The sequence below is a fragment of the Pangasianodon hypophthalmus genome, chromosome 10, assembly GCF_027358585.1.
Source record: "Pangasianodon hypophthalmus isolate fPanHyp1 chromosome 10, fPanHyp1.pri, whole genome shotgun sequence".
Taxonomy (NCBI): Eukaryota; Metazoa; Chordata; class Actinopteri; order Siluriformes; family Pangasiidae; genus Pangasianodon; species Pangasianodon hypophthalmus.
This window is the reverse complement of record NC_069719.1, coordinates 16,632,880-16,646,043: the sequence shown is the minus strand read 5'-3', so window position 1 is coordinate 16,646,043 and position 13,164 is coordinate 16,632,880. Positions and strand designations below refer to the sequence as shown.

At 39.9% G+C, this 13,164-nt stretch overlaps 1 protein-coding gene across 1 annotated transcript; it reads left to right on the top strand.

Annotated features, from left to right (window-relative positions):
- The first annotated feature begins 564 nt into the window (after positions 1-564).
- Positions 565-12,129, top strand: cdan1 (codanin 1). Its single transcript, XM_026934342.3, has 28 exons — positions 565-676; positions 1,321-2,018; positions 2,241-2,441; positions 3,236-3,432; positions 3,964-4,083; positions 4,179-4,257; positions 4,347-4,467; positions 4,822-4,931; positions 5,019-5,108; positions 5,222-5,297; positions 5,374-5,579; positions 6,089-6,221; positions 6,830-6,973; positions 7,062-7,228; positions 7,301-7,382; positions 7,473-7,559; positions 8,147-8,201; positions 8,302-8,435; positions 8,615-8,718; positions 8,846-8,995; positions 9,079-9,142; positions 9,220-9,298; positions 9,400-9,608; positions 9,837-9,944; positions 10,037-10,100; positions 10,185-10,366; positions 10,467-10,574; positions 10,662-12,129. Exons 1-28 carry the CDS (start codon positions 599-601, stop codon positions 10,752-10,754), a joined length of 3,939 nt encoding a protein of 1,312 aa, XP_026790143.3. The 5' UTR covers positions 565-598; the 3' UTR covers positions 10,755-12,129.
- The last annotated feature ends 1,035 nt before the right edge of the window (positions 12,130-13,164 follow it).

The following is a 13,164-nucleotide window of genomic DNA, read 5'->3' as shown; positions in this document are numbered from 1 at the left end:
ACTGCTGCTTGTACATCTGAGCTGTTGCACTGTTACTGCCAAGCGGTGTTTATACTGTTTATACTGCCTATAATTACTGCCTATAATGTTACATCAACACTACAGCTGAAGACTTATACTCTTTTTTCATTCTCTTTTAATTTTTATTCTTATACAGCATCTAGTATGGAAGTTGCAAACCCAGTTTAGTTGTACAGTGACAATAAAGATATTCTATTCTATTCTATTCTGTTTTATTCTATTCTATTGTGTTCTATTGTGTTCTATTCTGTTTTATTCTATTCTATTCTGTTCTATTCTGTTCTGTTTTATTCTATTCTATTCTAAAAAGGATAATAACTGTAAGAGCTATATAATAAATATACTTTGATAATGGTGGACTGTGGTTTTCTGGAACCATATTAATAAATACAAGTAAATAAAACAAACAAACAAACAAACAAACAAACAAATAAATAAATAAATAAAGATAAACAAACCCCATGGGTATGTTTCACGACCTTCTAGCAGGACCACTGTTCTGCGCCAACGAAGCATGGACTTTTATTTTGAAACTTAAGTTTGTTCTTGTTTCTCTCGTTGCTTTTCTCGGGGCAGAATGGCGGCTCTTTTGGAATCGCTGCTCCGGAGAGACGTGGAGTTGTGCAGAGCTTTGAACTGGCTGCGAGGACAAACTGTAAGAAATTCACTTCGCAGTTATAAGGGATATGTTTAATGTTGTTTGTGAGGTAAAAATGGTATTGTCATCGCACAGCAGAGAAGAAACAGCGATCTAAAGAGTTCACAACTTCAGTTAGCAGCAAGCACCTAGCGCGAGAGCTGGCTGTCTGACACGCCATTTCCTCTCACAGCCTGAGAGAGAGTTTGCAAAATAAAATAATAAAATAAATAAAAATAACTAACTAACTAACTAAATAAATAAATGAATAAATAGAGGGAGGGAGGGAGGGAGGGGATAACAATGTGTAAAAGTAGTCATTTTCTGAAGCTAACTAACAAGCCACAGTTTACTTCAGTTTGTCAGTTGCTATATCTAATTAGTATTGTGTACTCCCAATTTAACCATACTCGAAATTTATGGTTAATAAATTTAAATATATTTCACTTATTTAATGAAATGTACCTTTACAACACAATATATAGAAAACGAGTGTGTTTATATGATCACCTTTGCCCTCTTTTCTCATTTTTCCTTTACTGTATTATTCTCCTACAGTTTTGTATTATTCTCCACTTCAGGTCTTTCCAAAGTTACATTTCATGTTGTCTGAAAAAATATTATTATAAAACTATACAAAGTTTACTTCTGTGTCATGACAGGACTGTAGCGGAGACCAGAATCTGCTATTAGCAGTCAGGAAGCAGGAGTTTGTGCCATTCCTCCTGAATTTCCTGAGGGATCAGAGCAGTAACACTCTGACTCACGGCCCCAGCACTCCAGCCAAGACACCCAGCAGCACCAGGCCTCTCCGAGCCCAGGGCTCATCCAGCGAGCGGAGGACATCAAACAGAACATCAGCAAGCCATGGTTCCCGCAGTGCCAGCCGAGTCCAGCTCTTCTCGTCTGCTCCCTCCACATCGCAGCTGGACAATCCAAGCGAGCAGGACAGTCCACTGACGGCCTCTCAGAGTCTTACTGGCGTAAGCGCCTTCAGCAGCCCATCGTTTAGCTCAGGATGGAGTCCTGCCCCTAGACACGTGACCTCTGAACGTCGATCTGCTCAGCGCCATTGCCTTGCTGATTTTATGACTTCGCCTCCAGACACTCAGGCCAGCCCTACGTTTCAGCCACATCGAGGGCGCAGGAGAAGCAGCGGGTTTGGAGCGTCTGGATCAAACCGTCAGGCTGGAGCGCGCGGTGGCCATTTGGCGGAGGCTGGCGGCTGTGAAGTTGCAGGAAGGAAGGAAAGAGGTGGAGGGAGGACTAATGATCCGGTGTCACCCCCTACACAAGTGGAGCTCAACTTCAACAATTTGGAGGACTTTCCCCCAGTGAGTGCGTCTCATGCCACCCCTATGTGAGTGACTTGAAAAATTATTCTTTCCCTTCTAGAAATGTTAATGTTTTTAATGAAATGCTGTATTAATTAATTAATTTTTTTTACTCAGCCTTATTATAGTACCATCACATTACAGTGGATGTGTCATCTTCCACAAAAAAAAACGTCCACCAACTGACGTTTGAATTTTCAGCTGCTTTTTTATAGTCAGATGATGATGATGTTTCTCAATGTTTTTAGAGCAACGAGACCATCACGGCGCATCAACCCAACACCAGTAAGTGCGGAACGACCGAACTCTAAACCCAAGAGCTGCTTTACCTCCACACCCCTCAGCAAGCCGTGCAGTCCTCCTTCCATCCCAGAGGCCATGGGTACTGGGCAGACCACTGGGAGCCCACTTTATCTGCAAGAGGAGAGGGAGCTACTAAAGAAAGAAAGGTATTCTTTCTGCCACTGGAGAATATATTTGTCAAATTTTCAGCTATTTCTTTCTTCGTTTGTTAATGTCCTTAGTGTCACTAGCTGTGTCCCAAATGACATACTATAAACTATGCACTATTCACTCTACTGTGTAGCGTAGGAATTTTTGAAGGGTAGTATCATCTCAAATTGAACACTAATGTTTTTATGTTTTTTTACTAACAGGAAGTATAAGCTGGCAAATGATGTCAAACGCATGTAATGCGATGCCGCTAGGTTTAGCAGAATACCCAGAGTCATTTTACTGTTTATGTCACTGTTACCTTTTATGCCCAACATGACCTCAGTCACCATAAGACGGACGCGTAATTACCTCCGCAGGCGAATTTTGCACACACGAGCCAAAATCAGCATTGTAGGTAGAAGTTGTGGCTATGGCTGCTGGCAATGTAAACATTTAAGGAGCATAGTGCCCCACAAAGGCAACACATAGTAATGACACCTTGATTTAGTGTGAATTTTGTATGTACGGGTTTTCACACTCGCTTTTTTTTTTTTTTTTTTTTTTTTTTTTTTTTTTTTTTTAAATCTGAGCAAATTTGAACCAAACAACAGACCCTCACCTCTTCTGCTACATAAGCAAAGCTGCAACTATTGAGTACTTGAAGTGCAGTACTTCTTGTTGGAATTTTCAGTGTGAATACACTACTCACACTCTTTATACAACAAAATGGCATAGAATAGTGCATAAGTGTGTGATTTGGGACACGCCTACTGTATCTTTATTTTCCCCATGTGCCTTTTTCCTTCAGGTCTAAACTTGCACAGCAGAGCAGCTCCCCACTGAAGCCCAGTGCAACTGTTGCACAGTGCACTCCCACCAAATCAATAGTGAGGTCAGGCTCAAAGGTGACTCCTGATCCCCAGACTCCCTGCCCTGACCCCACCAAAGTGACTCATGCACCAGAACTTGAGCTTTTAGCAGAGCTGTACTGTGCATGCATTTCAGGTGAGATACCAGCAGAGGGTGCTGTAGAAAAATACTGATGTAAACATGTTATTTTAAAACATAAAAAAAATCAATGTAGCATTGATTGATTAGATAGTTTGATATGTTTTTAATATCATTAAATGAGTTAAAATTTAGTTTTTTGTCTAACTTTACATTGGCACATTCTCAGCCATTTATTTAACAAAACTTCCCAAATAGACAGAAAGAATAAAACCTATTTTACAACAGTTTTATGGTGGTTTTACATTTCAGGGTATTAAGTCAATAATCAAACGTGACTGCCTCAACAGCTTTAAACATGTTTCATAAGATCACAAACTGAACTACTGATAATGTATCTGTTTAAATAGAAAAGCAATAAGTAACAAATTTGATCCAACACCAGTGAATATAATCACAATGAGTCATCGGAGAGAAGTTGGCCATTTAAAAATCACACTTCTGAGTTTAAAGGTATTTTTTTTTGGACATGATTTTGCTTATTTTGCTGGATATCTTTTTTTTTTGTTGTTGGAACTTTCATTATAGAGAACTTGGTGCCATGTGTGTTCCTGGAGCTGTTCTTTGTGCTACAGCTGCTGACTTCACGTAGTGTGTCAACCTCTGAACCTACAGAAGTGTATCCCAGTATGTGTGAAAGAAAGACAGGTTAGTGTTGTGCTCACGTCTCTCAGCCATTTCTTAACCCTGCCTGAACTCATTGTCTTCCTTCTCATTTATATAAGACCTGTGTCATTTTGCAGATTTTCTTGAGAGAACTTATCTGGGAAATGTCCACAGCTGTGTGTATTTTGCAGTGCGAGTTCTGGAGAATCAGTTTGCGTGAGTGTGTTTTATCTTCTCTTTGCTTTTATGTTGTCTGCCTTGCTTTGGTGCTGATTGGTGCTGTTTTTGACTGCCTTTTTTCTCAGTTTGCTTTCGCACCTGGACCGCTGCACACTGCGCCTTCTGGCAGAGAATGAAAGAGTTGCCACTTTCTCTCCAGCCCTGCGAGATCGCCTGGCACAAGCTCAAGATACCTGCACAGCTAAGGTTTACAATCCATGAATGACACTGTTTTGAACCCATTCCATTTTGTAACTTTACAGGAGTGGGCAAATCAGTAGCCCAGCAGATTTCACATCCCAGCTATTAGCTCTTTCTTCCTAGTTTTCTGGAAGACAGTTAGGTTCAATAACTAGAAAAAAAAACTCTTGCAAAATAGGCTTTTGCAAAATAAATTCTTTCATTTGATATATAACTATGTTTAAGCGTACTTCACTTGACAGTGGTGTGACTCACATTGATGCTGTAACTATAGTGCATGCTTCCAAATCCCGCTTATTTTAAAACCTTAAAATCTTCTTTTAGCATAAACTTAGCACCTTGTCTTGATTGGCATCCTAGGAACTACCCAGCCACTCCACCTTCATTCATACAGTGCCATTCCAGCCAGCCACTGACAACCGAACTAACTTCAGCAGTGATAAAGCCTTCCACATCTTTAAGAAACAAAGGTACAGTATAGTAGAAACTCAGTGAAGCCTCCGTGTTTGCCGTTACAACAAAATCATTTTATTCCATGTATCCATATGCTGTTACAGAGATATTTTTTATGAGCTGCTTAGAGAATGGGAAGATTATCATAAGGAGCCTGGGTGGGAGTTTGAGGCAGCACTAGGCAACCGGGTCAGGTGAGGTGGCCGTTCTGTTTGTGTTAATTAATCTGTAAGTGTAAATAATCATATTATGAAACTTTACGATAATGCTTTCTAATACATGATTCCGCTAATATTTATTCCGACAGGGCAATGGTTAATCAGTTGACTGCAGCAGGAAACCATTGTCACTTTGCCAGGCTTTTCCAGAAGCAGCTGGTTCAGGTAAGCCATGATGGGTTTTTCTTACATGTGGATTGCACTGTTGGCTCACACACATTCACTGTATTTCTTGCTGTAGATGTGTAAAGGCCACAGGGAGCTCAGCTCTCCTGGTGATGCTCCAGATGCAGATCTGCTCGGGATGGTGGGGGCAGACAGCCTGGGGAGGCTGAAGCGCCTGCAAGAGCGTCTGATCCAGCCACAGGCTCTAAGTGGCCCTTGCCCTCCACCCTCTTTCCCTGGGCACCAGGAGTTCTTCAGAGATTTCCTACAGACAGCTAGCTGGTAAAATTACACAGAGTCATGCTTTTCTTTTTTTCTTTTTCTGTAACATGAATTGCCTGAATCTGTCTGACATTATGTGTGTCATTGTTACGGCTAACTTGTATTATTAACTTTTGCTTAATTTAACTGTAAACCATAATTTAACTGAAGAGGCAATCAGATTGCTGCTGACTTGGCCAACGTGGAATTTTCAGGTATTTATAGTGTGGCTCATTAATTCAAATATTCAGATTAATTTGTTGTTGTTTTCAGACAGTCATGTAGCATTGTCAACAGTTATTAAACGACTTTTTTCTAACATGTTCAAAAGGTTTGCATTACTCTTGTGGGAATTTTACTATTCTTGTTTCAAATCGAAATATGTACGATGATGAAAATCAGCCTGCATAAAATCTGTTCAGTTTTATGAACCACGATTTATCAAAAAGGGTAACATTCACTTTTCAACACTGTTCTATTGAGCTTACTTGCACAGTATCTACTCCTCATTCTCCTCCTCTCTGACACAGCTGCCAGTTGAACCAACACCTGAAGGATGGTTTGTGTCAGCAGCTACTGCAGTTGAATGAGGTGTCTATCCTGGGCCCCGACGGCTCCTCAACCACAGGAGAGGAAGGGGGAGATGGAGACATGGAGCAGCAGGTTCAAACCATATGACTGGTTAAAATAGAATACTGACAGTGCTCAGTGTGGCTCTAAATGAATTTTGTAGCAGTTGTCTAATTGTGGTCTAATTGGTTAAACACTAAATGTGTATTTTCCTTTATTTACTTTAAATTAATTTATATTTAATTATTTAATTTGAGGTTATTTGCAGTGAAATTCCAAAAAAAAATTATAGCACATATGTGTACCATTTTTTTTCTAGAGGCTTGACTCAGAAAACCAGTTTTGCTATTTCACAAAAAAATTACAGTTACGCACATTTGCAAGGTACAAGCACAGATTCTGTGTTTAATCCTTCAAGACTAAAACACTATCTAACTAGCTGAATTGGAGAAAGTCCTGCTACTTTCTGAAAATTATTAGTGTTTTGTGGAAATTATTTATTTATTTATTTATTTGTGATCACATGAAACTCTGGTTAACTGTTTACCTTTCAGATGGCGGAACCGTGTAGCAAAATTTGTTGAACGCTCAAGATTTAACTGATTTAGCCAATTTTAAGCCATTCTCCATCTAAAGCTGCAATGTTTGAATTAGGAATCAGTGCTGATTCTCACTTCTCTTTAATGTCTTTCTCTCTGAAGGATGAGAAGCAGAGATTCTCTTCAGTACTCCTTGTGGCTCGACTTCTTGCCAAGTTCCTGGGCTTTATCTCCTTTATGCCCTACCAGACCTCTGAGGCACCATCCAGAGAGATCCAGGAGGCTGCCATTGCCCTGCGCAGTAAGGTACATGCATCTGCAAAGCATGATGGAGAAATCTGTTGAGTTGTTGAAATGCATAGGTTAGTGTATTTTTTTTGTGTGTATTTTCCAGAGCGCCCCAGCGCTGGATGTGTCTGCCGTGTTGGTGAGCTGTGTGCGCAGGAAGCGCACTGTGCTTACTGTTCCCTGGCTGGTTGAGTTCCTCTCCATGCTGGACTACACCGGCCCTTTTTTGCCCTGCTACAGGACTGCTCTGGGCCTCCTACTTCAAATCTACAGGTTTGTCGCATGCAACACATATGATGTGTTTTGTATTTGTAAATGTGCCAACTGTATGTGTGTTTGTGTTAGGAGGATGAGGTTGGGTAAAGTTGGAGAGCAGTATTACTTGAATCAGATGTTGTTGGTGGCAGTGCTGGGTTGGCTTTTTCAGGTGAGACAAATTGCACTAAAATGGACTTGTAACACACATGAGCAGGGTTCCACACAGGGCTAAACATACATTCTCACTGTCTTACTCTAGATCCCAGTCTTTCCAGAGGATCTCTTCTTTAGTATCAATCTGCAGGAACTAGAGGACCTGGAGAATCACACTAGTAGTCAAGGGCTGGTGAGTGAATGCCAGTATTTCAGTAACCAGAATCTGCAGTTAAAAAAACGTTTCTTTATCACTGTAAAGTCCCTCACAATTATAGTTCAGAAACCAATTGGACTGGCTTCATTGTGATTTTTGTAACAGGCAAATTTCTGTTAAATTTCTGTTTTTGCATCATCTAAGTATTGTCAATGCCAAAATAATTGGCATACAAAATATTGAAGAAAATAAACAGTACATGCATTTATTGATATTTTTCACTCAGTATGTACTTGATATGTACATAACTATTTAATTATTTACTAATTTAGCAATAAACCTAACAATAAAATATATGATTTTATGACAATAAAGCTGTCATCTTTTAAATAATTGTATTAAGTTGTACTAAGTCTCTTGTTTATTTTGAACATTGTCTCTTTCTCTAGGGTATAAATATGAGGTTGCACACATGTAAAATCTATTTGTAATCCATCATCATATAGAAAACCAAAGAGCTTTCAACACAAATGAGACAGATGTACCAATAATTCTTGAGCTTACTATATAAATATAGTCTCAATACTGACCAAGTAGTAAGTACCAATATATCTTCTTCTCAGGACAATCTGCCCTTAGTGGATCAGCAGCTTCTCTATACCTGCTGCCCATATTTAGGTGAGAGGAACTCCCTAGTATTGCCTACAAATGAGAGATTCCAACAGTCTTCTTATGTTGACGATTATATATTGTGTGTTATTGGAAATCGTTTAACCAGGGGAGTTTCGCAAGCTGTTGGCAGCTTTTGTGTCAGGAAGTGCGTCCAAGGCTGGAGGCTTGATCCGCAAGATCACGCCTACATCTGCTGAGCCCAGAGGTCCCCCCATCACCCGCTCTCAGCAGAAACTACAGGTAATACAGGTTTTTATTATTGCTGTATTTAGACTTAAAATGAACAAGACTGAACAAATCTCTATCCAGTTTATTATGTCCTACTTATGCAAAACACACAACCAGTCAGAAAAAGAAAGCTGCAGCTCTTATTTATAGATTACTGTATAAAAGTAGCATTTTATTGTCCTTTATTGTAGCTGGACCTGGAGCAGGCCTTCTTTCATAATCAGCCTCCTTCACTTAAACGTACTGTGGAATTTGTGGCTGAACGAGTTGGATCTAACTGTGTCAAACACATCAAGTCAGTCTCAATTCTCATTGCTCATATTGTGTATTTTCTGTGTTAAATCTAACACACCAATACATTTTATGTCTTCCTCTTATATTTGCATACTTTCTATAATGTTATGTACACGTGTGTGAACCAGGGCCACGTTGGTGTCCGAGCTGGTGCAGGGCGGAGAGAAGACGCTCAGGGACGGTTTGGGTTCAGATAATGTTAATGCAGCCAAGCTGAATGACTCAATCTGTGCTCAGCTTTGTGACGCAGGCATGCAGGCCCTGGAGAGAGCCACCAGGTCAGCTTTAGTACTCGTATAGTCATGCATAGGTGAGAATGTGTTGTATTTTTTTTTTTCTTGACTTTTGTCTCCTGTACTAGGTTTTGCAGTGAGAATGCTCCAAGAGCTGTAAGGGTTCTTTTGCCTGACGAGACATCTCAAGCAGTAAGTAGCCTCATGTAGAATCTGTTCTTTCTGCTGCCAACACTCAACACTCCCTAAACCTTACTTGTGGCTGGCAGGTTCTGACAACAGCTGAGAGCATCACCACACGTCTGGCAACTGAGAAAGCCTGCAGCTGGCTCTCCTCCAATATCACAAGTACTGTACTGAAGCACTCACAACGAACTTAATGCACTCAATATGGCATGATCCCTGTGTAGTAAAATTAAAGAATAATATATGCATATGCTTCTCTATAGCTCTTATAAAGAGGGAGTGGAAAAGTACTTTCGAACGGGTGATGAAGAATGTGCCGTGTCCTGCAAGCACCGAGACTGTGGATGCCGGCGGATCTGGCAAGAGTGTGCAGACACAGAAGAGCTCCTCAGGACAGGATGCTGGGTCCTCATGCCCACAAGATTGCTCCCACAAAGGTCCACTGGCATCAGATGTTATTATCGAGATAAAGGTATAAACAGGATACTCAGTGTTATAAATGTCTGTTATGTGCCATGATTAAAAATGACAACTGGTAACAATAGTTACCTCTTGGTACCTGGTTATGAAACTTAAAAACTTACATAACAATGAATTAAAACAATTACCTGAGGAAGAATTTTGCATTAAATAAGAAAGGTTTTGTTGCTGGAGTTTGTTTAGCTTGCTTAGTTTATACATAGACAAGTGTTCATTTCAGGAGGTGCTGAGCATCGCAGTAGGGCCCAGGTCTGAAGAGGAGGTTTTTACAGTGCAGCAGATTGGCTCTCTGCTAGATAAAGTGGGACAGACACTAAGATGTAGAAAGGTACAGACTGTTTCCCCTCATTTCCCATCTTGATATTCTGTAGCTATTGTTATTATTTGCTTATTTACCCCTTCTTTCTGTCCTTTTTGCAGTTCATGTCTTCAGTAGCTGAGCAGATGCTATTGCGATGCACTGTCTTGTTGGCCTGCAAGCTAGGTGATTATTTACAGAATGTATACGAGTATAATAAACCAGATAAAATACACCATTACTAGTGTAATATTTTATGTGTTTGCATAGTGTCTGGAGAGCTACCCCTGGTGTCTTCAGCTGGGGGTAACAGGAACGAAGCTGTTGATGTTGGATCTTTATTGAATGAGGTGGTTGTTCTGTGGACTCATATTCCCTCTGCCCATGTGACTTTACACCTTCTCTTCAGTGAGCCTACGCTCACTGCCATCATCAATGCAAGTGACCTGCAGGTGAGCTCCAATCACAGTAGACCCGACACTGCAGATATTTATTTAATTTTATGTGTAATTACAGCAGTTTTAATAGAGTTTCTTTCATCTGTCCTTACAGAGATATAACTACCTGCTCTTCGTTAGAACACTTATAGAGAAAGGCCTTCTGAGAGAGGAAGAAGTGAGCTCTCACTGGGCAAAGCTGTCAGAGTTATCCACTTCAATGGTAATGGTCTCGTACAAAAATCAACTCATCAATATTATGTTTAGAGTCACATAAACAGTATCATAATTTCTGTCTGCTTTATTGTAGGAATCCATTGAGAATTTTCAGAAGCTGTCTCTGGCCTCTCCTTCACCAGTGCCTTTAGTGAAATCTAGTGACATACTGCAGATCTCCCAGTGACCAATAGAGGGAGACACCTACACTACGTGGCAACAATATACAAAGGAAAACAGCTGAGATCACTTTAGCTGTTGTTTGATTTTAAAACAATTTTAAACACTCAGTTTACTACATGGTGAGCATTTGATACTCCAAAAGCACTTACCAAAAATTACTTGGCAATTTTCAGGTGCACAGCAAATTTCCTCACAGGTGTTAAGCCTTAATGCTTCCAGTCTGCATCTCTGCATCTTGTACATGCCCTTGACTGAGCCAATTACAGTGTACTGAAACCTGATTTGCTGGTAATGCAATGGTATAGCATGTGGTCTTGAAAGTAGCAGTTGCAATCTATTTGCACCTCAGATTGTGTTTCCTCTTTAAATACCAGTGGTTTTTTTATGGAAATGAGGATATATAAATTTGGCCATGTTCAGAGGGGAAAAAGCTATTTAAAATATGCCTTTATCATTTTGGCCATCATTTTGACTGAGAGATTTTGGAATAGTTTGTATAATCCTTCCAGGTGGGGTAGGGGAGTGGTGCAATAGATCCAGGCAGTAAAGTTACTTAGATATTTGAGTTTAAAGTACACTATATGGGCAAAAGTTTGTGGACACCTCATCACCTCTCTCGTATGTGCTTTTGAACATCCCAGCTATAAGAACATTAGTGAGGTCAGGCTCTGATGTCGGACGAGGAGACCTGAGGTGCAGTCAGCTTTCCAGTTCATCCTGAAGGTGTTAAGTGGGGTTGAGGTCAGGGCTCTGTGCAGGCCACTTGAGCCCTTCCACACCATCCTTGACAAACCATGTTTTCATGGATCTCGCTTTGTGCACAGCGGTATTATAATGCTGGAACATGTTTGTGTAGCCTCCTTAGTTCCAGTAAAGGAAAACTGTACAAAGACAAAGACATCCTATATAATTGTGTGCTTCCAGATTTGTGGCAACAGTTTGGGAAAGATCCATACAGGTATGATGGTCAGGTGTCCACAAACATTTGGCCATGTAGTGTGCATCACGTATGTTATATTATGGTTAGGAGTGCACATATTTCAAAGATACATAGGTGTGTAAGTCCAGTACAGAGGTGCAGGAGACATGTTATACACCTATCTGTGAAAATAATATATCTATACCTAAAAGGATATGCAGTAGAGTACAGAAAATTGCATTGATAGACACTTACATCATGTTAACTCATTTATGTCGTGCATCTGATTATGCGTGATTATCTTATCAATACTCTAGATGTACGTATTTGTATGTATAAATGTTTGTTGCTCAGAATGCTTTGGAATGCATTTTAATGGACACTTGGTTCATGTTGGACTTAATGTTATCAGTTGGTTTTAAACTGTGTTTAATATCAAAAATGTAATAAATGTTTAATAACTGGTTTATTATGTGCATGTGTGTTTATTTAAATGACATCAGACAGGTTTGATATTTCAGCTCACAAACAAAAAAGGGTCTGAGTATGTATATTCAATGCAGACAAAGTTAATTCAACTTTATTTGTATAGCGCTTTTAACAATGGACATTGTCACAAAGCAGCTTTACAGAAATAAATAGATTCAAGTCAAATTAAACCAAAATAAATTCCCTATCCCTAATGAGCAAGCCAGAGGCGACGGTGGCAAGGAAAAACTCCCTGAGACGATATGAGGAAGAAACCTTGAGAGGAACCAGACTCAGAAGGGAACTCATCCTCATCTGGGTGCTAAAGGATCGTGCCCTTCTATAACTGTGTACTGTGTTACTGCTGGTCATTGTTTCTTTGGGTATTGCCACCCTAGACACATGATGGCTGACAGTGAAAAATGCAGATGCAAGATGCAAGAATAATTTTCCCTTAGGTGTGAAAGTGTGAGTGTGTGTGTGTGTGCATGCTGCTCTGCTGTCCCATCCAGGCTGTATTCCTGCCTTGAGTCCAGTTTTCCTGGGTATATGCTTCAGATCCATCTTGACCCAGACCAGGATAAAGAATAAACTGTATTTTTTTTGATACAGTGTAATGGGGTTTTGACAAATACCCTAATCTTTTTAAAACTTAAGTTGGAGTTTGTATTGAAAATAAGTTATACTAATGCAATCTTATTATCCATAAATGTTCATTAATAAATGAAACATTTGGAAATCTACTGCAAGTGCTTTTTTTTTTTTTTAAATCACTAATGCCCCATTTTACTATTTGATATCGCTGAAGCTTTTTGGTCACATACTTGGACAGTTCAGCAACTTTTCAGTAAGAGATATGAACAAAAAGCTGATGTCTTTGAGTGCAATTTTTTTAAAAAGCTGAGTATGTTATTTTTTAATAATTTCAGTAGTGAAGAGTAGTGGTTCGCCACAGTCGTTGTGTTTGGCTGAGATCCCTGTCCCTCCTCCTGTGTTTTAGTGTGTGTGTGTGTGTGTGTGTGTGTGT